The following is a 27,049-nucleotide window of genomic DNA, read 5'->3' as shown; positions in this document are numbered from 1 at the left end:
TTGACTGACATAGATGCGATGGACATAAGGGCGTTTTTTCTGTGCTGTAGATGTCTATGACTAAAACTTGCTCCCTCTCAGCATCCTGTTCCTCATTCTCCAGGATATTGGGATTCCATACTCCCTCATCCTGTCTCCATTCAGGCACCTCTGATTGGTAATCCTTCATCTCCCCGCCCTTGCTCACCACGTTAAAAGAAATATACATTTATTTAGCTTCAAGTTCTATATTTTTATGCTCCTTAAGTTCTCTCAGAAATTAAAGATTTATTTCCATTGTGAGGCTGCTCTTATTGGACACAATCAGCCAGTGACAAGATCCCATTCACTAACTGTATTACTTTGCACAAGAAAATACCAAAAGGCAGCAAGCACCAGACAATCAGAACATTGTTGGAGAGATCATAGATTGGCACTACGTGCAACCTTTGCTGAGTGGCAGAGCTCAGGATCAGAGTTTACAATACCCCAAGATTTATATTTAGCAAGGGAAGCGTGTCCACAGTCTCAGCTACCAGGAATCAATTAATTGGGGTTTATGATTGAAACTGCGTGCTGGACAATGTCTCTTTAATGAAACCAGAGAGAAAGGGGAGAGAAACTAAGCTAATCAGAAAGTGAATAAACAGCAACATTCACCATCTTTTAAATTTTCTGTTTTTTATTTATAGGTTCAAGACAATCCTCCAGATTATGATAAGTATTACCGTCAAATGAGTAAGGTAATTTGTTTTTGCATGTTGATTCACAAGCTCAAACATTCACTGCTATGTTCCTTTCGTGTTCCTTCTGACCCAAGACATTTTGTCCCACAATCCCTGTGGTTAATGATTCCGATTGATTTCCTGTGGTCTGAAACTGCGTAGTGTCTCTCCTTCAAGATCAGAGCTCTGGAAGTGAACAGCTTTTTATATTTTCGTGGCACATCATGTGTAAAAGGTTGTCTCAATGATGGAGATTGGTGATGGAGGGGTGATTCCTGAAGGCTTAAAGTGAGCAAACAGCCACTGAATTTGAAGTCTGTGCCCGAAGTGTGGCCAGAGCTTTCTTTGAGACAATGCTGAAAGGCAATGCTGTCTTTGAACTCTAGGAAATTATAGCTCATCGAAGACGTAACAACATTGCGAAAAGGAATACAGTCAAAGCTGTTTGTCTTGAACTCATCAGGCCTAAATGGCAAGAAACCTGACTTGCAAAAGGAGCATCAGTTTATACAGCATACAAAGAGTGCTGATTGCTAAGGAAATCATTGGCATGGCACTGCATCAAGAACTGTTAGCCATCAATCTTGTTTCTCAGACCATAAGACATAGGAGCAGAAAAAGGCGATTCAGCTCATTGAGTCTGCTCTGCAGCTCAATGAGATCATAGCTGATCTGATAATTAACTCCACTTACCTGTTTTTTTTTCTCTATAACCCTTGATTCATTTACTGATTAAAAATCTCTCTCCCAGCCCTGGCTATAGTTAATTGCCCAGCTTTGACATCTCTTTCTGCTAAAGAATTCCACAGATTCACTATCCTCTGAGAGATTAAGCTCTCTGAATCTTCACTAAGTTGACTGATCAGCAGTTACTTTACCTACTCTCTCAACATATTCTTTTATTTTCCTAGTTTAAACGGTGAAAAACTTTAATGTTAATTATTACCTTATTTCTTTATTTTTCCACTATTCTGTGAAGTAATGCTTAACGTTTTAACTCACATTTCTCTTCCTACTGTGTACCTCGGTACCTTGGTGCCTGAGATGGCTGCCGTGTGTAGTGACATTATACATTTTTCACTGTACTTCTGTAATTCTGTACTTGAATACATGTGACAACAAAATTTAAAATATAATCTAAAGAAATTCCTTCTCATTTCTATCTTAAATGGCTGTCCCCTTATTCTGAGATGATGCCCTCTGGTCCTAATCTCTCCCAAAGGAGAAAACAACCAAGACATACGAGACTGTGGGCCAAGTGCTGGAAAATAGAGTTAGAATAGTTTGGAGGATGTATTTGGGCAGCATAGATATGATGGGCCAAAGGACCTTTTCCTGTGCTGTTGAACTCTATAACTAATTTCTCTGTATCTATCATGTTCCCTAAAAAGTTTGAATTAATGTTTTGAGTCTTGTAACTCTTCATCTGACTTGAGTCACTGGACTTGAAACATTAACTCTACTTTCTCCCTATAGATGCTGAGTTTCTCCAAGAATTTCTGTTTTCGTTTCAGATCTCCAGTATCTGCAGCTCTGTATTATCCCCCAAGAATCTTGTATGTTTCAATAAGGTCTCTTCTCATTCATCTAAACTCAAATGAACACAAGCCAATACTCAACCTCTCCTCATTAGAAAATCCTTGCAAACACAACATCAGCTTAGTAAACCTTCTCGGGTTGCCTCCAATGTCTTTCCTAAGATAAGGGGCCAAAAACTGTTGACAGTATTCCAGTTGTCACCTGATTAGTGCTTTCTATAGTTGTAGCAAAATCTCCCTGTTTTTATGTCCTGTTCCTTTTGAAATAAATGTCAATATTCCATTTGTCTTTCCTGAGCACCCACCGAATTTGGACCAGTCAAGGAGATTGGTCAAAGTATTGCAATGAATTTTTGCAGAGATTTGCGTCTCTTTCATTGGGAAATGAAATGTCAATGTTTGTACAAATTCTATTTGCCTAATTAAGACGCACAAATGCAGCTCTTAAGCCCAATTAATAATATTAATCTGGTCTAATTCCTGGTATAATCAAGATTATTTAGCAAATGTTGTACATTCTCTCTGCCAAGCCTTCTCAGAAACTTTGTTTCAATAATATCACTTCTCATTCTTTGAATCACGATGGAGGTTGGGCCCAACTTGAGTTAACCTGCACTCTCATTAGAGCAGTCAGCAAATGAAACTTCTTGAGCTACTTCCAATGCATATTTGTGCCTCCTTATGTAAGGAGTCCAAGATGTTATACAGGAGTCTGACCAAGGCATGTACAGCTACAGCAGGACTTTCTTCTCAACTATTACCAATACTGAATATTTTCAAAACTGTTTCTCATCCCACCTCTGTACAATCACCTCTGCTGTACCCAAAGATAGTATTGTTGGATATTCTTCTGTCGAACGTTTTCACACTTATCCTTGATTTGATTTATTGTAGTTACATGTACTTGAGTACAGTGAAAAGCTTTGTTTTGCGAGTGGTACAGGCAGATCATAGGGTGCTCAGACAGAGCGAGGCATACAACCATTGCCAGCTTTTCCTTTATGGTTATTCATTAATTACTTTAGGGGTGTTAATATCCATTTATCTCTTGACACTTTTTGTCCTTATTTTCCACATGCCCATCTTTTATATAGTAAATTGATGTAATATATTTATGTTTTATGTAACTTGTACACGTATTGTACCTTTTGATTGGGAAAGGAATCATGGATGCATCCAGTCTCTTTTCCATGCACATCCTGATGAGAGCAACATAAAAGCAGCAACCTTGTGTCTCATTTTAGCAATGTTTAAGTATTGTGCTATGAAGCAATGATTTACATACTTGGTTTAGATCTAATTACCACTACAAATACATGGTAACAAGGTGGCCAGGTTGGAAAATAAATATTTAAATTTTTCGAAAAGAAACCAAATGGAAAAGAAAGAATAACCCTGATAATAAAGAATGTCATAACGTCATGAATGAGAAAGGAATTAGGCTCAAATCAGGAAGTAGATTCAGTTTGGGCGGAGGTCAAGAATGATCTGAAAACCATGGTAGTGGAGAATTTAGGCTCTCTAATAGGAATTAAACAATTGGATGGCGCATTAAACAAAAAAATTATTGGGGCTACTAACAAGCACACTGTAATAGTTTTGGGGACTTCTAATATAGTTTGGACAAATTGAATCAGCAATGCGGTCAGGAAGATAAGTTCAAAGGATATTTTTGTGATAGCTGTTTGGAACAATCAGTTGTAGATCAAGTAGGGAGAAAGTAGTTTTCAATCTAGAATTGTGCAGTGGAGAAAGGATGGACTAGTGATGTCATAGTAGAAGATCGAGTGATCCTAGTTCCATTGACTTACATATTAAGTTTGAAAGTGGCTTACTGAAAACACAAGCAACAATCTTAAACTTGGCCAATTACAGCAGTATGAGGGGAGAACCGGCTACGGTTAATCTGGTCAATAGTCTAAAAGGTAAAGTGGTAAATGATTAGTGGAAACATTAAAAGAAGCTGTTCAAAATCTTCCAACAAGAATTTTGAGAACCAAAAACTCAGTCAGATCCATCCATGTAGTTAAGGATAGCATTAAATTAAAAGACTGATAATTTGTTAAGAATAATAATAAGTTTGAGGATTGGAAGTGTTTTAGAAACCAGCTAAGGGCCAGTTCAAAGGAGAGAAAAGAGTGAAAAGCAGAAGGAGAGTAAACTGGCAAGAACAATCACAGATTGTAAAAGCTTCAACAAGTACTGTATGTAAAAAGGAAGAGAGCAGCCAAATGTAAGAACAATTCTTCCAAAATTCCCGAGATTTCAGAATGATCCAGCAAGATTGTGCCTGAACAAATGTAAAACCATTAGTCAAAAGACAGAGACAAAAGATTGTGCTAGCTATTCTGACATCAGTCATGTGGAATCTGTGACAAAGTGCTTGGAAAAGCACTGATTCGAACCAGTGAGCATGGTTTTATGGAAGAGAAATCCTATTTGCCAAATTTATCAGAGATTTTTAAGAATGTGACTAGGAAGATAGATAAAGGAAAGCCATTATAATATCCTTAGATTTCCAAAATGCATTTGGTTAGGGTTCCATGAGCTGGGTGTTATATTAGCCCGGACTGGGGATTGGTACAATCAGGACGCTGGGAGAAATTTTCAAATTGGCAGGCTGTGAACTATGGAAGATCACAAAGCTGATGAAAAGGCAGACAGTAATATATCTTAAGTTTGTTGACATGCAATAGGGGGGGAATGTAAGGAGGACACCAGACCACAAAAAGCTCAAGACAGGTAAAGTGAGTGGGCAACAAGCAGAAGGTATGAGGAATATTTATTTTGGTCATTTGAATAGAAATACAGAATATGTTTCGAAAGTTAAGAAACTTGTAAATGTTGATTCTCAGAAAGACCTGAGTGTATATGTGCAAGGAACACAAGTTACAATGAAGACACAGCAAATATATGGCTGACTGAGTCATTCCTTAATGGTAAACTGACCCATTGCCTGAAATGGCAGGGTCTTTGCCAAAATTGCTAAGGAATTATATGATCAAGATGGGTCAACATGGATTTGAGGAGGGTGGGATTTAAGGATCCAGCCCAAAGTCATCTGTGTGAATAGAAAAGTTACTGTAAATATTGTCTACATAGACTTTGAGAAGGCATTTCACAAAAGATTGTTAGCAAGAAGTCAGGATGAACAGTATTGGAGGTAAATGTGGAACATGGGTTGGTAGTTGGTTGAGCAGTATGAGATAGCAAGTTCCAAGAAGTGGAGGGTCTGTGGTAGGCTATAGTGCTCCTGTTCCTTTCTTTACTCCATATGTTCCTTCTGTAACAGTTCAGCCATCACAATGCTTCCCTCCCATGCTCCCCATCAAGAGAGAGGAAGTGCTTATTGTAACTTTACTGGTACTGTTGTGTTGCAGGGTGGTTTCTCATTCAGCACTCGGGACTGCGGCTGGATTGTAGCAGATTGCACAGCAGAAGGCTTGAAATCCATAATGCTGCTGCAGGAGAAGTGTCCCTTCATCAAGGATCACATTTCTGAGGAGCGACTGTTTGATGCCGTCAACGTGGTAAGCTGAGGATAAACAGTGTGAATGTCTATGCTTACAGTGAACAACGGAATGATTGAACTACATTGAACTACAAAAGTGGCACAGTGGCTCAGTGATTAGAACTGCTGCCTCACAGTACTAGGCACCAAGTTCAATTCCAGCTTCGGGCAACTGTGTGGAGTTTGTACATCCTCCCCGTGTCTGCATGGGTTTCCTCTGGGTGCTCCGGTTTCCTCCCACAATCCAAAGATGTGCAGGTGTTAGATGAATTGGCCGTGCTAAATTGCCCATAGTGTTAGGTGCATTAGTTAGGGGTAAATGTAGGAGAATGGGTCTGCGTGGGATACTCTTCGGAGGGTTGGTGTGGACTTGTTGGACCAAATGGCCTGTTTCCACACTGTAGAGATTCTAGTCATTCAAACACATGATCCAACTCTCCCACTCCACCACCATCCTCCACCTTCCCAGCCTTACCCAGCCTACTTATAAGCTTAAGCGAATAAGAGCATTTACTGGTATGGAACAGTGGGCGTTGCTGGCAAATTGAACTGGGAATGGTGTGCAGGAGCATTATGTGTAGCTATTCTCATTCCATTTTATAGCAGTTGGCCCATATGTATGCCTTAGCGTTGCAAGTGTACATCTAATTACGTAAGAGTCATAGAATAATACGGCATACAAACAGGCCCTTCAACTTAAACTAGTTCATGCTGACCATGGTGCCCATTCAGCTTGTTCCAATTATCTACATTTGGTCCATATCCCACTAAACTCTTCCCATCCATGTACCTATCCAATTGTGGTTTATATGTCGCCTCAACCACTTCCTCTGGCAGCCCTTTCCATATACACACCACGCTCCATGTGAAGAATGTGCCCCTCAGGTCCTCCTTAAATCTTTACCCTTTCACCTTAAACCTATACCCTCTTGTTTTCCATTCACCATCCCTGGGGAAAAAAGACTATATACATTCATCCTATCTATGCCCGTCATGATTTTATACACATCAATAAAGTCATCCCTCATTCTCCTATGTTCCAAGGAATACAGTCTTACTCTGGCCAACCTCTCCCTATAAACTATATCTTTCCTATAATAGGGTGATCAAAACTGTACACAATGCTCTAAGTGTGGCCTCACCAACGACTTATACATAATGTCCTGACTCCTATACTCACATGTCTGAACTGATGAAGACCAGCATGCTAAATGCCTTCTTCACCACCCTGCTTACCTGTGACATCACTTACAAAGTACTATGCACTTGTATTCTGGTTCTCTCTATTCTACAGCACTCCTCAGGACCTTACTGTTTACTGTACAAGTCCTATGTTGGTTTGATTTTCCAAAGTGCAACCCCTCACACTTATCTGTATTCAATTGCATTTGCCAGTCCTCAGCCCACTTGCCCATCTGATCAAAATCCTTTTGTAATTTTTGATATCTTTCCGCACTATCAACAATACCTCCTAATTTTGTATCATTCACAAAGTTACTAATGATGCCTTGTGCATTCACATCCAGATCATTTATGTAAATAACAAATTACAAGGGTCCTAGCACCGGCCCCTGTGACACACCATTAGTCACAGGCCTCCAGTCCGAGAAACAGCTTTCAACCATCACCCTCTGCTTCCTAGCATTGAGCTAATTTTGTATCCAAGTAGCTAGCTCTCCCTGGATTCCACACGACCTAACCTTCATGATTAGCCTGCCATGGGGGACCTTGTCAAAAGCCTTACTAGAATCCACTGTCTTACCTCATCTATCCTCTTGGTTATCTGACGACTTATCCAATACCATCTCCTGAGTGATTTAAAATCCTTCTGGTGACTGAGTTTTCTCCTCTGTCAGCAAATGCCTCATAGGTATAGGCAGACGTATTTGTTTAACACCTCAACCACACCTCTGTCTCCATGTGCAAATCCCATTCCAGTTCCCTAATTTACCCAGCTCCTCCTTTTATACTTCCCCTACTCTATCGTTCAACTGTCCTCATTTCTGCCAACCTCATCATGACAAAGTCTCCCCCCTCCTCTCAGCCGCCATGTGGCCCAATGTCATTAAAGCCCTCCCCTTCGCGTGATAACTCAGTGAGGCTTTGGAATGAGATCAGAAGATGCTGGAGAAACTCAGCCCATCAGACAGCATCTATGGAGTGAAAAAAACAGATTAACATTTCATCTCAGTGGTGTTTCTGCTGAGTTTCTCCAGTATTTTGAGGTTTGATCTTTTGACTAATCTAATCCGGCTTTTCTTATTGCAGCTGCTGAGTATGAGAAACCCTGACGGTGGGTTTGCCACGTACGAGACAAAGCGCGGGGGACGACTGCTCGAACTTCTGAATCCCTCAGAGGTTTTTGGTACGTTTCTCAAATTTGTAATTTTTAAAAGAAAAGTTTTTGTTTCTAAACATAAGGAAACCTTAATAAGTTCTCCTGCATCTTGGTTGTCCATACAATAAGTTTTAATACTGATCTTGATAGCCCTGAAGGTATGAATTGGAACAGAGAATTTCATATAAAAGCTTCAGTTTGAATAATTACAGTCCCACTTGAGTCTATACAGCGCAACATCGAGGGCCGAAGGGCCTGCACTGTGCTGTAATGTTCTATGTTCTATACCTTTCTTCTTCAAAGCTCAATGAATGTTTGAGGTCTCAGACCCTTCTGTGGATTAAATTGTTGGAAGATTCCAACTTAAAGACTGGGTGTTGTTCTGTGCCATCTATCTATAACAAGAAGGGTTTGCACTGAATTTAGACTCTGAAGAAAGGTATTTTGTTTGATCCAATTCTAAACTATTGAGTCCTGCATTCAGTGAGTGTTGCTATCAGATATCTCGTCAAAGTACACGGTGGATTAGGTCAGTAACTTGTTTGCTAGAATTTTCTTGGTTATGTCAGTCAGGGCATGGTTGGAGATAGTCAATCAGTATTTTGCAGAGAATGGTTCGGAAAGGGTTCAATATATAAGCTGCTATCATGGTCCTCCTCTGTGTAATTATTGGGAAGGTCTCCCATCCTTTCCTCTTGTCTCCCGACATGTACGGGTTTCTGATCTTACTCCCTTGGGCTCCACAGTACGTGCTTCTTCAGTTTTTGTGTTATTTATTCATGGGATACAAGTGTCACTAACTGGGCCAGCATTTACTACCTATCCTGAATTGCCCTTGAGAAGGTGGTATTGAGCTGCCTTCTTGAACTGCTGCAGTCCTTGGGTGTAGGGACATGCAAAATGCTGTTAGGAAGTTCCAGGATTTTGACCAAGCGACACTGAAGAAATAGTATTATATTTCCAAGATAGGATAGAAGATGACTTGGAGGGGCTCATCTAGGTGGTGGTATTCTCATGTATCTGCTTAACGTGTTCCTCCAGATGGTGTTGGTGTTGGAAGGTGTTGACGAAGGAGCCTTGGTGAATTTCTTTTTTTTAAATTGATTTGTCGTTATCTGGCCTGTTCCTAGTTTCCCTTGAGAAGATGGTGTTGAGTTGCCTTCTCAAACAGCTGCAGTCCTTAGGATATAAGCAGATGCACAATGCTGTTAGGAAGTTCCAGGATTTTGACGCGGTGACACTGAAGACACCGGCTGTGGGTTGATCCACAATGCCCTTATGCAGGGAATTCCAGGATCTTGTCCCAGTGATAGTGAAGGAATGGCAATATGTCAGGATAATGAGTGACTTGGAGAGGAAATTGAAGGTGGCCGTGTTCCCATGTATCTGCTGCCATTGTCCTTCTAAACGGAAGTGGTTGTGGGTTTAGAAGGTGCTGTCTGAGGATCTTCGGTGAATTTCTGCGTGCATTTTGTAGGTAGCACATACTCCAATACTGTGTGTCAGTAGTGAAGGCATTAAATGTTGAATATAGTGGATCAGGTGCCGGTTTAGCAGGTTTCATTGTTCTGGATGATGTCAGGTTTGTTGATTGTTGTTGGAGTTGCACGCATCCAGGCAAATGGGGAGTGTTTCATCGCAATTCTTATTTGTGCCTTGTTAATGGTGGACAGGTTTTGGGGAGACAGGAAATGAGTGACTTGCTGCAGGATTCTTGGCCTCTGACTTGCACTTATACCCACAGTATTTATATGGCAAGTCCAGTTGAGTTTCTAGTCAATGATAGGCCACCATTGAATGTTAAAGTGGTTAACTTGTCTATTATTGGAGCTGGCCATTGCCTGGCAATTGTGTGGTGCAAGTGTAATTTGCAACTTTTCATACCAAGCCTGGATATTGTTTAGGTCTTGCTGCATTTACACATATCTAAGAAGGTAGGAATGAAGCTGAACATTGTGCAGTCATCAGCAAATATCCCCACCACTGATGGAGGAAATGAAGCAGCTGGAGGTAGTTATGCCTGGGATACATTGTTGAGGAGCTCCAGCAGAGAAGACATCGAGCTGAATGACTGCTCTCAAACAGCCACAACCATCTTCCTTTGTGCCAGGTGTGGCACCAACCAGTGGGAGAATTTTCTCCCAATTTCCATTGACTCCAATTTTGCTACAGTTCCTTGATGCCACACTGGGTCAAATGCAGCCTCAATGTCAAGAGCTGTCAGTCTCGCCTCACCTCTGGAATTCTGCTCTTTTGTCCATGTTTGAACCAAGACTGCCATGAGGTCAGTTGCTGAGCGGCCCTAGCAGAGCCCAAAGTGGGCATCTGAAAGCAGATTATTTCATAGCATTTACTGCATACAGCACTGTTGATGACAACTTCAATCACTTTACTGACGATTGAGAGGAGACTGATGGGTACAAATTGGCTTTTTGTGTATAGTATACACTGGGCAATTTTTCACATTGTCAGGTCGATGCCAGTGTTGTAGCTGTACTGAAACAACATGGTTAGGGGCATGGAATGTTCTGGAGCACGTGTCTTCAGTACTATTGTAGAATATTGTAAGGGTCTACAATAATCCTACAGCCAGTAGTCATATGCAATGTTGGGGACCTCAGAAGGAGGCTGCAATAGATGATCCCCTTGACACTTCTTGCTGGCTCCTTCCGGAAGTCAGAAATTGAACTTGTGACTCAAATCTATGATTTCTGTAAAGTTCAATATTCTTTTATTTTTTAAGCACAGCGTCATGGGACCCAGGGTCCCCTCAGCCTATTTGAAGTACTTTGCTTGTGGAGGTTTGTGTTAATGCTACTTTCACTACTCCTCACCTAGCCCTCCATCACATTGTTGGTAACTGCTAGATATCCAAATGCTGACATTTGAACTGAGGCTAATTTTTCTGTCCTCTGAGCTTTTTACTTCTCGCCTCCACTCCGCTAATTCCAAAGGTGTGAACTATACAAATTCTCCAGCCAACATTTGATTGTTGTACGTTGGCAGTTTTTCTAGTTGAAATGATTCCCTGTGCTCGCCTGTCTCCGAATTCTCTCTCTCTCTCTTCAATGTATCCAAGAACAGAGGCGACACGGTGACTCAGTGGTTAGCACTGCTGCCTCATAGCGCCAGGGTCCCAGGTTCAATTCCAGCCTCGGTGACTGTCTGTGTGGAGTTTGCACATTCTCCTGCTTTTTGTGTGAGTTTCCTCCTGGAGCTCCAGTTTCCTCCCACAGTCCAAAGATGGCCATTCTAAATTGCCCATAGTATTAGGTGCTTTAGTCAGAGGGAAATGGGTCTGTTGGGTTTCTCTTTGGAGGGTCGGTGTGGATTTGTTGGGCTGAAGGGCCTGTTTCCACACTGTAGGGAATCTAATCTAATCAAACAGGTGTGCTATTCAGCCTATGGTGCCTATCCTGTTATCCATGATGATCATGGCTAATCAAACACTTCATTGCCTTTTCCCCACCCACTCCCATAATCCTGTACACCACTGGTAATCATAAATCTATTAATCTCTACTTTAAAGATATTCAAAGACTCTGCTTCCATGGCAATCTTTTCCAAAGGTCCACAACCCTCTAAAGCCCAACTCTTCCACTCACAATAAAACATAACATTCTAATAGTTCTCCTGATTACTTGCTGTACCTGCATCCTAATGTTCTGTCATCATCCAGATCTCCATACATCTCAGAGCTCTGCAGCCTCTCATCATTGAGACAAAATGCTTTTTTATTCTTTCTGCCAAAATGGACAATTTCACACTTTCCCATAATTTACTCCATTTGCCAGATCTTTGCCTGCTCGCTTAACCTATTTTATCCTTTTGTAACCTCATGAACACTTCACAAGTCAGTTTCCTATCTATCTTTGTATCATTAGTAACCATTAATAGAAAAGAGTTGTGACCCCAGCACCGACCCCTATGTCACATCACTTATGACATCCTGAATAAGACCCTTTTATTCTGTACTACCTGTTACCCAGCCAATCTTCTATCCATGCCAATGTGTTCTCCTCTATACTATGAGCTTTTATTTGCCTTAGTAGGCTTTGATGTGGCAGTTCATCAAATATTTTTGTAAATCTAATCTAATGCATCCACTGGTTTCCCTTTATTCAGAGCATTAACTAATTCTTCAAAGAACTCCAAGTTAACTAAATAAATTATTTAAATATTATTTCCTTTGACAAAGCCATGCTGGACCTGGCTGATTAACTTGAACTTATCCAAGTGCAATGTTATAACATTTTTAATAATGCGTCCAATGTTTCTTGGCCCAGTTTGCCCTGTGTTTCTCCATAAACCAGAGCTGCCATCCATTGAGTCTCTGACTAATGTTATTCTCCCTCTGTTTCTGCTTCCCTGTGAGCAGCATGGGCTTTGGCTCCACTCCCCAGATGAGCTGTCAGTCTCACTGTTTTGTGTCGGTGAAAACCTGTTCTTGAGTGAGTTGCACTCGGAGGCTTTCCTGACTACTTTCCTGCTTTCGTCTGACTAATGGTCATATATTCCTTCTCTGACTGCACTTCCTTAAGCTGCAGGATGACCATGTCTAAAAATGTGTTATCCATATAACTCTCAGCCTCATGGATGTGCTGAGGCACTTTCTTCAGATCTGATCATCCAGACTGCCAGGAGGGTGTAAAACTTCATACATACTATAGGCAGTGAAATACACAGGGCTGAGCTCTCCTGCTATACTTTCGGTTAAAATATTCCTTCCATAAAACTTAGAAGCTTATCTAAGTTTTGGTGGAACTCTCACCTTTTCTTCATGCAGTTTTAAAGTTTAGCACTGCTGCCTCACAGCGCCAGAGACCCAGGTTTAATTCCCATCTCAGGCAACTGTCTGTGTGGAGTTCGCAAATTCTCCCTGTGTCTGCGTGGGTTTCCTCAGGGTGTTCCAGTTTCCTTCCACAGTCCAACAATGTGCAGGTTAAGTGAATTGGCCATGCTAAATTGACCGTAGTGTTAGGTGAAGGGGTAAATGTAGGGGAATGGGTCTGGGTGGGTTGCTCTTCGGAGGCTCGGTGTTGGGCCAAACTGTAAGTAATCTAATCCAATCTGCCAATTAGGTGTCTGCTATGTGCTGTCATCACATTTGTCAGGTATTTTTCAACGTTGGTGAAGTTCCTGCCATTCTGACTGAGCTTGATCTCGCCATCTTACTCCCACTGGATTTTATACGGGCCCAAACTTTTCCTCATTTTTTGTCACAAGATCCTAATTTTGTCTCTGTGATGCTGACTGCCTGTCACAGGGGTCTCACATCATAAAACATAGAACAGTCTAGCACAGGAACAGGCCCTTTGGCACCCCATCCATTTCTGTGCTGACCTTGATGCCATTCTAAATTAATCCCATCTGCCTGAACATGGTCCATATTCTCTACCTGTTCATGTTTCTGTCTAAATAATTGTTAAACACTGCTGTCGTATCTGCTTCCGCCACTTCCCTGGCCATATTCCAGGAACCAGCCATCGTCTGTGTCAAAATAAAATTTTCTCGCATATCTCCGTTAAACTTTTCACCTCTCACCTTAAACCAACATCCCCTCATATTTGACATTTCTTTTCCACCCTGGAAAAGAAAATCCAACAAACCATGACCCTCATAATTGAATATACTTGCATCAGGTCAGCCCCTCGGCATCCTCAGCTCGAGACAAAAACAAACCAAGTTTGTCCAATGTCTCCTGATAGTTAATCCACTCCAAACCAGGCAACATCCTGGTCAGTCTCTTTTGCAACCTTTCCAAGGCCTCCACATCCTTCCAATACTATGGTGACCAGAACTGCTCACAACACTCCAAATGTAGCCGTATTAAAGTCTTAAATAGCTGCAGCGGGATTTCCCAACCTTTAAACTCTTGGCCCAACCAGTGAAGGCAAGCATGCCATATGCTGCCTTTCCCACATTATCAACTGTGTTGTCACTTTCAGGGAGCTATGGATTTCTCAAGATCCCACGATCCCTCTGTTTACGTCACTGCTCCTAAGGGTCATGCCATTTACTGTATACTGCCATTTACTGTCTTGCATTTGAACTCCCAAAATGCATCACCTCAGATTAAACTCCATCTGCAATTTCTACGCTCAACTTTCCAACTGATCTATATCCTGCTGTATCCTTTGTTAACCTTCCTTACTATCCACCACTCTACTATTTTTCATGTCATCTGCAAATTTACGAATCAGACGAACTACATTTTAATCCAAATCATTTATGTATATTACAAACAATAGAGGTCCCAGTACTGATTCTTGCAAAACGCCACTGGTCACGGAACTTCAGTCAGAAAAATACCCCTCACCTCTCCAGTTCCTCTCTGCGATGCTGTCTGTCACAGGGTCCATACGTCACCTCTCATTCCTGATGAAGGGCTTATACCTGAAACGTCCATTCTCCTGCTCCTTGGATGCTACCTGACCTGCTGTGCTTTTCCAGCAACACACTCTCAACTCTGAACTCCAGCACCTGCAGTCCTGACTTTCTCCGAAGATCCTGCACTGTCAGAGATGGCATCTTTCAGATGAAACATTACATTAGATCTGCTCCTCTTTTTGGTCATTGAAAAATTATTGGATGGCACTACTTTGAAATAAGACAGAGGAGCTCTTCTTCGTTCCTGACAATATTTATTCCTCAGAGTAACATCACAAAACAGACCAACAGTCATGGTTATGTTGATGTTTTCTTGAGAATTTACCATGTGCAGATTGGCTGACTCATTTACGACATTACAACAGTGACTGCTTTTTCCAGCCAGTGATATACTTTTAAAAACACTCTGGGACATGCCATAGTTGCACAAGATGATTTTTCAATTCATGTTTTTTTATCTTGTCTAAGACTGTTTTTAATACTGTAAAGTTAATCAACCTTGCCCAAGTGATGAGATGCAACAAACAGCTTCCATTATTAAATACGTCTTTTTTTTCCTGCAGGTGATATAATGATTGATTATACATATGTTGAGTGCACATCTGCGGTCATGCAAGCATTAAAACACTTCCATGAGAAATATCCATACCACAGAGTGAGGGAGATCCAGTGAGTATACTAGACATAAAGAAATTACAGGAATAACTTCATTTACATTTTTCAATGTATAATTTCAGTTACTTCACACTGTAAATTTTTGCTATAAATTCTGTGTGTTAGGATTGAGCCCTCCACTATCACCTGATGAAGGAGCAACGCTCTGAAAGCTAGTGTGCTTCCAATTAAACCTGTTGGACTATAACCTGGTGTTGTGTTATTTTTAACTTTATTTACATCAGCTCCAACATAGATATGAATTGTTCAGTACTTTGCAATAGCTGTACTTAAACTGCCATCTACTCTCTAACAGTTTAATCTGATTTTCTTCAGTGATACTTTGGAAAAGGGCCTTGAGTACTGTCGGAGAATGCAGAATCCAGATGGGTCGTGGGAAGGGTGAGTAGGTTGTGTGTGTTGCAAATACTGAACAAACTTTGAAGTAAAATGCATGATTTTGGCAGTGAAGTGAAGCCTGAGCCATTGTGTGATGGTTTCTCTTTCTGCCACCTTGGGGACGGTAAGTGTCACCAAAGCAAGATTTATTATGGAACATTAGGAACATTAATATATAGACAGATGTGAGTGTGCAGGTCCACAGTTCCCTAATAATGGTAATATAGGTGGCCAAGGTGGTTCAGAAGGCATGTGGCGTGCTTGCCTTCATCAGCCAGGGTATGGAGTACAAGAGTTAGCAAACCATGTTACAGCTACATAAAAGGCCTGAAGAAGGGCTTATGCCCGAAACGTCGATTCTCCTGTTCCCTGGATGCTGCCTGACCTGCTGCGCTTTTCCAGCAACACATTTTCAGAACAGCTACATAAAACCCTTGTTAGGCCACATTTGGAGTACTGTGTACAGTTATGGTCGCCACACTACCAGTGGAAGCTTTGGAGAGAGCGCCGGGAAGGTTTACCAAGATGTTCCCTGGTCTCAAGGCCATTGGCTTTGAAGAAAGGTTAAAAAGATTAGGATTGTTTTCACTGGAAAGATGGCGACTGATAGGGGACATGATAGAGGTGTACAATATTATGAGAGGCATAGATAGAATCAGAGGCTTTTTCCCAGGGTTGAAGTTTCAATTACGAGGCAGCACGAGTTCAGTGTGAGAGGAGGAAGGTTTAAGGGAGATGTACAAGGGAGGTTTTTCATGCAGAGTGTGGTAGGAGCCTGGAACACACTGCCTGATGAGGGGATGGAAACAGGCACATTGGCGACATTTAAGAGGCATCTGGATGATCACATGAATAGAGAGAGAACAGAGGGATACAGAGTGAATAAGGGCAGTTTTGTTTTTTTAGTTTAGTTAAGACATGATGAATGGCTTGAAGGGCCGAACAGCATGTTCCTGTGCTTTCTGTTCCTTCTTTCTGTTCTTTTATTCGAGTTTACCACTCCGAATGTTTTCAGTCTGTGAAAAGAGCAGGACTAGACCATTCAGCCCATCAAGCCTGTTTCATGCTTCAGTAAGGTCCAGCTTATTTGAGGTCTCAACTCCACTATGCTGCCTGATGCCTCCCCACCCCCCCAACCCCCCCCCCGCCATAATCCTTGTAGATCAAAATTCTAACAAATGCACCCTTGAATTAATTCAATATCCTGTTTTCATTGTGCTCTGGAGATAGAAAATTCTGAAGATCACTCATCCTTTGGGAGATGATATGATCATGTTGTGGTGATGGCATCATCAAAGTGTTACTGGACCAGTAACCTAGGGGCCCAGGCTAATGTTCTGACAAATGGCAGCTGGTGGAATGTAAATTCAAATAATAAGGGTTCAGAAAAGATTTACAAGGATGTTACCAGGGTTGAAGGATTTATCAAGAGAGGCTAAATAAACTCTAGCTGATTTCTTCGGAGCATCAGAGGCTGAGAGGTGATGATACAAAAGAGGGTAACGGATAGGGTGAATGGCTGAGGCCTTTTCCCAGGGTCGGGGTGTCCAAAACTAGAGGGCATAGATTTAGGGTGAGAAGGGTAAGATTTAAAAGAGACCTCAGAGGCAACCTTTTCACGCAGAGGGTGGTACATGTATGGAATGAGCTGCCAGAGGAAGTGGTGAAGGCTGGTACAATTACAGCATTTAAAGGGTACCTGCATGGGTATATGAATAGAAAGGGCTTACAGGAATATGGGCCAACTGCTGGCAAATGGGACTGGATTAATTTGGGATATCTGGTCAACATGGACGAATTTGACCGAAGGGTCTGTTTCCATGTTGTACAGCTCGATGACTCTAAATGTGGAATGGGTCAGGCAGCATCCAGGGAATAGGAGAATCGACGTTTCGGGCATAAGCCCTTCTTCAGGAAGGGCTTATGCCCGAAACGTCGATTCTCCTATTCCCTGGATGCTGCTTGACCTGCTGCGCTTTTCCAGCAACACATTTTCAGCTCTGATCTCCAGCATCTGCAGACCTCACTTTCTCCTCTTAAATGTGGAATGTAAAGCTAATCTTGATAAGAGTGACCATGAGTCAAACATCAATTTTTGTAAAAGCCCTTCTAGTTCACTAATGAAAGAAGTTGGCCATCCTTATCTAGTCTGGCCTCCATGTGACTCCAGATCCACAGCAGTGTGATTGACTCTTAGTTGCCCTCTGAATTGGCAGCTTTGGGTCTAATTCACAGTGTTTCTGGGGCCAAAGTCCCATCTCCACACTGAGAATACCATCACATGTTGTGGCTCCACGACTGTGCTGAATGAGATGCATTCAGAACAGATCTAGCAACTCAAACCTGGTCATCTGTGAGGAGCTGTGAGCCATCGGCAGCAGCAGAATTCTTTTGAAATACCGTCTGTAACCTCATGGTCAGCTATCTCCCCAGCTCCTCCACTGCTGTCAAGCGAGGGGATCAGGTGTAGTTCATTGACACATCAGGGTCAGGCATACCTAACAATCTGGTGATCCTACACAGGAATATGTAGAGTCATAGAGTCCTACAGCATAGAGATAGGCCCTGAGGCCCAAACTGGTCCATCCTGCCAAAATGTCCATCCACACTAACCCCATTTCCTCCCTGCACTTGGCCCATATTCTTCTGAACCTTTCCTATCCATGTATTTGTCCAAAATCCTTTTAAACGTTGTTAATGTACCCAGCTCATTCCATATGTGTACCACTCTGTGTAAAAAAAAAAATGTTGCCCCTCAGGTTCCCTTTTATTCTTTCCCCTCTAACCTTAAACTGATGCCCTCTAGTCCTTGATTCCCCAACCATGGGAAAAGACTAAGTGCATTCACCCTATCTATGCCTCTCATGATCTTATATACCTCTGTAAGATCCCCTCAGTCTCCTACATTCTAAAGAAAAAGTCCCAACTTGTCCAACATCTCCCTAACCCCTGGTGTCATCCTTGTAAACTTCTGCACTCTTTCCATTCTAATAAAATCCTTCCTATAACAAGGTAACCAAAACTGATCACAGTACTCCAAGCGCGGCCCCACCAATGTCCTGTACAACTGCAACATAACTTCCCAACTTCTATACTCAATGCCCTGACTGATGAAGGCCAGTGTGCCAAAAGCCACCTTCACTGCCCTGTCGACCTGTGACTCCACTTTCAGAGAACCGTGCACCTGGACACCAAGGTCTCTCTGTTCACTACACTCCTTATGGCCCTACCATTCACCATGAAACTCCTACCTTGATTTGACTTTCCAAAATGTAACACCTCACACTTTCATCTGTATTAAACCCCATTTGCCATTTCTCGGCCCACTTCCCCAGCTGATCAAGATCCTGCTGCAATTTCTGACAACCTTCCTCACTGATCACGATACCACCTATTTAGTGTCATCTGCAAACTTACTAATCATGCCTTGTTCATCCTGATCCAAAATCATTGACATAGATAACAAACAGTAATGGGCCCAGCACCGCCCCCTGAGGCACTCCACTAGTCACAGGCCTCCAGTCTGACAAGCATCCTTTACTATTACCCTCTGCTTCCTAACACCAAGTCAACTATGTATCCAGTTTGCCAGCTTGCCCTGGAATCCATGTGATCTAACCTTCCAGAGCAACCTACCATGTGGAATCTTAACAAACTTGTGAGTCATGATCTCCCATGGACAAAGCCATGCTGACTATTCCTAATCAAACCCTGTATTTCCAAATGCATGAGTATGTTATCCCTGAAAATCAGCGGTGTCCCAAAAGTATCGATGCTGAGTTGCACTGCTTTTTGCATTTGTTTAAATGATTTGGATGTGAACATAGGAGGTGTGGTTAGTCGGTTTGCAGATGACACCAAAATTGGAGGTGTCGTGGATAACCAAGACGTTTATCTCAGAGTACAATGAGATCTTGATCATATGGAATTTAATTTCGATAAATGTGAGGTGCTTTTGGAAAGGTAAATCAGGGCAGTATTTAGAAAAGTAATGGTAAGGTCCTGGGGAGTGTTGCTGATCAAAGAGACCTTGGAGTGCAGGCTCATAGTTCCATGAAATTGGAGTGACAGATAGACAGGATAATGAAGAAGGCTTTTGGTATGCTTGCCTTTATTGGTCGGTGCATTGAGTATAGGAGTTGGAAGGTCATGTTGCAGCTGTATAGGACATTGTTTAGGCCACTTTTAGAATACTGCTTTCAATTCTGGTCTCCATGCTAGTGGAGGAATGTTGTGAAACTTGAAAGGGTTCAGAAAAGATTTACAAGAATGTTGCCAAAGTTGGAAGGTTGAGCTAGAGGGAGAGGTTGAATAGGCTGGGGTTGTTTTCCCTGGAGCGTTGGAGGCTGAGCAGTAACCTTATAGAAGTTTATTAAATCATGAGTGGCATAGAAAGGGTGAATAGCCAAGATCTTTTCCCCAGGGTAGAGCAGTCCAACACCAGAGGGCATAGGTTTAAGGCGAGAGGGGAAATATTTAAAAAGGACCTATGGGGCAACGTTTTCACACAGAGTGTGGTGTGTGTATGGAATGAGCTGCCAGAGGAAGTGATAAAGTCTAGTTCAATTACAACATTTAAAAAGCATCTGGATGGGTATATGAATAGGAAGGGTTTGGAGGGATATGGGCCAAGTGCTAGCAAATGGAAGTAGATTAATTTAAGATATCTATTTGCATGACACATTGGACCAAAGGGTGTGTTTCCATGCTGTACAGTTGTATGACTTAAAGTATATGTTCCACCTTTCTTTTCACAGGAGCTGGGGTGTATGCTTTACGTATGGAACCTGGTTTGGTCTGGAAGCTTTTGCCTGCATGGGACACACGTATCAGAAAGGGTGAGTGAATATAATTCCTGAGCTGCTGTGAAGTATAATATACTTCATAATAATCCTCTGAAGTACAATATACTCTGCATTCCTATAATAGACTGTTTACTCTTTAAATGTTTGTCATTGCCTCGTCACTATTATGTGTTTAAGTAATTCCCAAATTATCGTAGGCAGCTTGTGCCTCATACCATAGCCTACTCTGAGAATCAACTACATCACTTTCCATCTTAATGACTTACTGTCCTGACTTGGAAATATATCGCTATTCCGTCAGTGTTGCTGGAACATAATCCTGGAATTTCCTCCCTAACAGCATTTTGGGTCAAACGACAGCACGTGGATTGCAACAGTTCAAGGAGGCAGGTCACCACTATCTTCTGAAGAGCACCTAGGGTTGGGTAATAATTGCTAGCCAGCCAGCAATGCCCACATCCTGTGAGTGAATGAATTAAAATAAACAGTTCAGTCATGACTTTATCGAATGCCAGATCAGGTTCAAGGGGGCCAGTCGCCTGCTCGCGCTCCTAATTCATGTGCTTTGTTTATGTTGAGACTGCAGAAATAATAATAGGGAGATGGGAGACATTAAATGAACGCATCTCTCATGTTGAAAATGGTGGCAAGTTACTGGTCTAATGAAAGTCAGGACTTATAGAAATGGGTATTCATAAAGATACAGTATAGAGGGGTTTAGAATTGCCTAACAGCTCCCCATGGATTACAAGGTAGACTTGACTTTCTAGAGGAGAATGCAAGTGCAGGGATTAAAGGGCCAGCTAGCCTGATGTCAGTGGCAGAGAAACTAGTAGCCATTAATTATGAAGGATATGATAATAAATACATTGAAAATCATCTGTCTGAACAGAATCAGCATGAGTTAATGAAAAAGAAAAGGTGTTTCACAAATCTGTTGACATTTTTGAAATCAAGTCTAGCAGAGCAGATAAAGGGAAGCCAGTAGATGTAGTATATTTGGATTTTCAAAAAATATTCAGCAAGGTATCACACACGTTGTCACTCCAAATTGAGTTCATGAATTAGGGTAATATATGACCTGTTCTTTTATTCTTATGAAGCTGCAAACTTATAATCGCCCTTTTACAAATGCATTGAAACTGTCATCTCCAAATGGCGAATTTTACAAGCACATTAAATTATTGCCACGTAAGCTGCAATGCAACTGTATTGATTTCAAGCAAGAATCTTTTTCACCAGACTCAGTTCCTAGGGAATGCAAGATACATTCTTCATATCTATTCTTCAGATGATACCAAATTGAGCGGGAGGACGAACTTTGCTGAGGATGCAGAGATCCTTCAGCGTGTTATGGACAGGTTGGGTGACTGGGCAAATCAGTGGCAGATGCAGTATAATTTGGATAAATGTGGGGTTATTCGCTTTGGGAGCAAAAACTAGTGAGCAGATTTCTACCTGAAAGGCTGTAAATTAGGAGAGGGGAATGTGCAGCAGGACCTGGGTGTCCTTGTGTACCAGTTGCTGGAGGTAAACATGCAGGTTTTGAGTACAGGAGCAGGGACGTATTATTGCAGTTATACAGGCCCTTAGAGAGGTCACACCTAGAATATTGTGTGCAGTTTTGGTCTCCTTTTCTGAGGAAGAATGCTCTCTCTCTCTCTCAAGAGAGATTGTAGCGGAGGTTTACCAGGCGGGACTGACATATGAGGATAGGTTGACTAGGTTAGGATTGTTTCACTGGAGTTCAAACAATTGAAGGGGGACTTCATAGAGACTTATAAAATTCTAACAGGACTAGATGGGTAGATGCATGGAGGATATTTCTGATGGTGGCTGTATCCAGAACCAGGGATCACAGTCTGAGGGGTAGAACACTTAGGACCGAGATGAGGAAACATTTCTTCACCCAAAGAGTGATGAGCCTGTGGAAGTCAGCACAGCAGGAAAAAGTTGATGCCAAAACATTGAATGTATTCAAAAGGCAGCTAAATATAACACTTGGGTGAAGGGATCAAAGGTTATGGGAAGAAAGCCAGATTAGGCTATTGACAGTCAGCCATGATCGTGATGAATGGCAGAGCAAGCTAGAAGGGCCGAGTAGCAGTCTCCTGCTCCTGTCGTCTATGTTTCTATCTTACAGGTTACACTGGCCCCATTTTATATTGTTTACAGTGGCTGAGCATCAGCACAATCTCGTTGTTTGCTGTTAGAGATCCAGCACTTTTTAGACATTCATTTTTACCTCACTTATCCTGGAATGGACTAGCTTGAGCCAAATACCCTGTTGGTTTCTCTGCAGGAAGTCCTGTGTAATTTGTCATACAGCACAAAAAAATCATTTCGGTTGAGTCATATGTTGGCCAGACTGGGTGAGAATGATAGATTTCCTTCCCTCAAGATCATGGTGACAGTGAACGCAAGTTGTCATGGCCACCATCACTGTGACTAACTTTCAATTTCATATATATTGAACTTAAATTCCGCCAGCTACCATGACGCGATATGTCTCCAGAGCATTAACTCAAGATTACGAGGCTACAGCCATTACCACTATACCACTCCGTGAACACAGAAACCACTTAGGTCCATGAACCTGCCCCTTTATTCAATCTAACGATTGCTAATCTCATGATCAAGACTTATGGTGACAAACAGGATTGTTGCTCCCTATTCCAGATATTTCCAGTTAAAAATAACTGCATAGATAATGCATGATTAGTTCCATCTGGCATTTTGACAGCTAATATTATCAGAAATCCCATTGTGTGTAATTCCCTGATTTCCCTCGTAAGTTATGTCCACATTTGCTTTGTTTTGTACCTAGTGCTGCATGCAGAGCAGTGACCCGTGCCTGTGAGTTCCTACTGTCCAAACAGATGGAAGATGGAGGGTGGGGTGAAGACTTTGAATCGTGCGAGCAAAGAAAATACGTGCAAAGCGCAAAGTCCCAAGTTCACAATACATGTTGGGCAGTATTAGGATTAATGGCTGCCAGGTAAGGATGGAGCTTGTTGTTGCATTTATTTATAAAAACAACTTGTGCCTTCTTTCATCAGAAGCGTACTCCATAATATCCTGTTATTTATGGGAATGAGCCAGTAATAGAGTCATCATAGTACAGGAGGAAGGTATTCAGACCCTTCATTCCATGCTGGCTACTTGCAGTCTGAGCCAGTTAATCCCAATTTCGCATTCTATCCGCATAACCTGAGAGGGAAAAACCTTTCAGGCTATGGAGATAGAATGGGAAATTGGGATTTCCCCATCTAATTCCATTTTGAAATCATTGATTGTCTCCACTTATACCCCCCGCATAGTAGGTAGTTCCAGATTCTTAATGGGTGCTACATGAGAATTATTTCTCACAGCTCTTCTCCCCCCTCCATCCACCCACCCACCAAACTCCAGAAGGCTTCTATCAAAAAGTCTCCCTTCTGCCTCCTTTTCTCTTTGGAGACTAACTACATTTTCTTCAGCTTAGTCTTATAAATGATCTCCCTAATCCAATCTGGTCAATATCCCCTGCACCTCTCAGGGTGTGGTGGCTGAAACTGAACACAGTGATCTATTTGGGGCTCCACTGTGCTTTATAAAGATTCAGAATAACCTCCCTGCTTTTGTACTCAATATCTCAGTCAATGAAGCCCAAGATCCCAAATGTTTTGTTAATTACTATGTCCAACAATCTATAAAATTCTATGCATATACATCCTAGGTCCTTCCTTTGAAGCACACTCTTTAAGCCTGAAACAGAACCAGAAAATGCTGGAGAACCTCAGCAGATCTGGCAGCATCTGTGGAGAGAAAGCAAGAGTTAACGTTTTAATTCCAGGGACCCTTCTTCAGATCTGAGCTGTTTCACCTATAATTGAGAAGCAGTAAATGAATATTTTTCATCAGTGTTGACACTAGAAAAAGACAATGTGGTGGAGGAGAATACAGAGATATAGGCTACTAGACTAGATGAGGTTGAGGTGTACAAGAAGGAGGTGGTAGCAATTCTGGAAAGTGTAAAAAAAAAAAAAGGTAAGTCCCCTGGGCCAGATGGGATTTATCCAAGGATTCTCTGGGAGGCCAGGAAGGAGATTCCAGAGCCTTTGGCTTTCATCTTTATGTCATCATTATCTACAGAAATAGTGCCAGAAGACTGGAGGATAGCAAATGTTCCCTTGTTCAAGAAGAGGAGTAGAGACAACCCTGGAAATTTGTAGACCTGTGTGCCTTACTTCAGTTGTAGGGAGGCTGTTGGAAAGTATTATAAGAGATAGTATTTGTAATCATCTAGAGAGGAATAAGTTGATTAGGGATAGTCAGCACAGTTTTGTGAAGGGTAGATCGTTCCTCACAAACCTTAGGGTTCTTTGAGAAGGTGACCAAACAGATGGGTGAGGGTGTATTTGGATTTCAGTAAGGCGTTTCCCATGGTAGGCTATTGCACAAAATACGGAGGCATGGGATTGAGGGTGATTTAGCAGTTTGGATCAGAAATTGGCTAGCTGAAAGAAGTCAGACATTGGTAATTGATGGGAAATATTCATCCTGGAACTCAGTTACTAGCGGGGTACTGCAAGGATCTGTTTTGGGTCCACTGTTGTTTGTGTAAATGACCTGGATGAGGGCATAGAATGATGGGTTAGTAAATATGCAGATGACACTAAGGTCGGTAGAGTTGTAGATAGTGATGAAGGACATTGTAGGTTATAGAGAGACATAGGTAAGCTGCAAATGGAGTTTAATGCAGAAAAGTGTGAGGTAATTCACTTTGGAAGGAATAACAGCAATACAGAGTACTGGGCTAATGGTAAGATTCTTGATAGTAGATGAGCAGAGAAATGTTTGTGTCCATTTACATAGATCTTTGAAAGTTGCCACCCAGGTTGATAGGGTTGTTAAGAAGGCACGCGGTGTGTTAGCTTTTATTGAAAGAGGGATTGAGTTTTGGAACGATGAGGTCATGCTGCAGCTGTACAAAACTCTGGTGCGGCTGCACTTGGAGTACTGCTAGCAGTCTGGTCACCGCATTATAGGAAGGATGTGGAAGCTTTGGAAAGGATTCAGAGGAGATTTACTAGGATGTTGCCTGGTATGGAGGGAAGGTCTTACAAGGCTGTTTTTGTTCGAGAGAAGGTTGCGAGGTGACATAATTGAGACATATAAGATAATCATTGGGTTTGATAGGGAGGACAGTGAGAGCCTTTTTCCTCAGAAGGTGATGGCTAGCATGAGGGGACATAGTTTTAAATTGAGGGGTGATAGATATAGGATAGATGTCAGAGCTAGTTTCTTTACTCAGAGAGTAGTAGGGGCATGGAATACACTACCTGCAACAGTAGTAGACTCACCAACTTTAAGGGCATTTAAATGGTCATCAGATAGGCATTTGGACGAGAATGGAAAAGTGTAGGTTAGATGGGCCTCAGATTGGTTCCACAGGTTGGTGCAACATCGAGGGGAAAGTGAGGTCTGCAGATGCTGGAGATCAAAGTTGAAACTTTATTGCTGGAACAGCACAGCAGGTCAGGCAGCATCAAGGGAACAGGAGATTCGACGTTTCGGGCACAGGCCCTTCTTCAGGAATGAGCAGAGAGTGTTCAGCAGGAGAAGATAAAAGGTAGGGAGGAGGGACTTGGAGGAGGGGAGTTGGAAATGTGATAGGTGGAAAGAGGTCAAGGTGAGGGTGATAGGTCGGAGTAGGGTGGAGGCGGAGAGGTCAAGAAGAAGACTGCAGGTCAGGAAGGCGGTGCCGGGCTGGAAGGATCCGGCTGAGACAAGGTGGGGGGAGGGGGGATGAAGAAACTGGTGAAGTCCAAGTTCATCCCCTGCGGTTGGAGGGTTCCCAGTCGGAAGATAAGACGCTCCTCCTCCGACCGTCGGGTTGTTGTGGTTTGGCGGTGGATGAGTCCAATGACCTGCATATCCTCGGTGGAGTGGGAGGGGGAGTTGAAATGCTGTGCCACAGGTTGGTTGGGTTGGTTCGTCCGGGTGGCCCAGAGGTGCTCCCTGAATCGCTCCGCAAGTAGGCGGCCTGTCTCCCCAATATAGAGGAGGCCACACCGGCTGCAGCGGATGCAGTAGATGATGTGGGTGGAGGTGCAGGTGAATCTGTGGCGGATATGGAAGTTTCCCTTGGGGCCTTGGAGAGAAGTGAGGGGGGAGGTGTGGGCGCAAGTGTTGCACCTCCTGCGGTTGCAAGGGAAGGTGCCGGGAGTGGTGGTTGGGTCGGTGGGGGGTGTGGATCTGACAAGGGAGTCGCGGAGGGAGTGGTCTCTACGGAAAGCTGATAGGGGAGGGGAGGGAAATATATCCTTGGTGCTGGGGTCTGTTTGGAGGTGGCGGAAGTGACGGCGGATGATGCGCTGTACATGGAGATTGGTGGGGTGGTAGGTGAGGACCAGTGGGGTTCTGTCCTGGTGGCGGTTGGAGGGGCGGGGCTCAAGGGCAGAGGAGCGGGAAGTGGAGGAGATGCGGTGGAGGGCACCGTCGACCACGTCGGGGGGGAAATTGCGGTCCTTGAAGAAGGAGGCCATCTGTGTTGTACGTATTTTGAACTGGTCCTCCTGGGAGCAGATGCGGCGGAGACGAAGGAATTGGGAGAATGGGATGGCGTTTTTACAGGGGGCAGGATGGGAGGAGGTGTAGTCCAGGTAGCTGTGGGAGTCGGTAGGTTTGTAGTAGATGTCCGTGTTGATTCGGTCGCCTGAGATAGA

The 27,049-nt window shown here is 42.6% G+C and overlaps 1 protein-coding gene across 3 annotated transcripts in view; it reads left to right on the top strand.

The window, feature by feature from the left end:
- The window catches only part of lss (lanosterol synthase (2,3-oxidosqualene-lanosterol cyclase)), a 130,285-nt gene that overhangs the window by 59,032 nt on the left and 44,204 nt on the right, over nt 1–27,049 (top strand). For all 3 annotated transcript variants that reach the window (XM_087988954.1, XM_043693429.2, XM_043693428.2), the window contains exons 13-19: nt 672–722; nt 5,623–5,772; nt 8,022–8,118; nt 15,045–15,150; nt 15,472–15,537; nt 20,292–20,372; nt 23,167–23,337. In XM_087988954.1, coding sequence (XP_087845080.1) covers nt 672–722; nt 5,623–5,772; nt 8,022–8,118; nt 15,045–15,150; nt 15,472–15,537; nt 20,292–20,372; nt 23,167–23,337 — 722 coding nt within the window. The remainder of the gene's footprint in view (nt 1–671; nt 723–5,622; nt 5,773–8,021; nt 8,119–15,044; nt 15,151–15,471; nt 15,538–20,291; nt 20,373–23,166; nt 23,338–27,049) is intronic.

Source organism: Chiloscyllium plagiosum, unplaced genomic scaffold (assembly GCF_037043375.1).
Source record: "Chiloscyllium plagiosum isolate Xiang-an unplaced genomic scaffold, Cpla_swu_hap1 HiC_scaffold_7, whole genome shotgun sequence".
Classification (NCBI taxonomy): Eukaryota; Metazoa; Chordata; class Chondrichthyes; order Orectolobiformes; family Hemiscylliidae; genus Chiloscyllium; species Chiloscyllium plagiosum.
The sequence above is the reverse complement of the archived record's forward strand: the minus strand, read 5'-3'. Positions and strand labels throughout refer to the sequence as shown.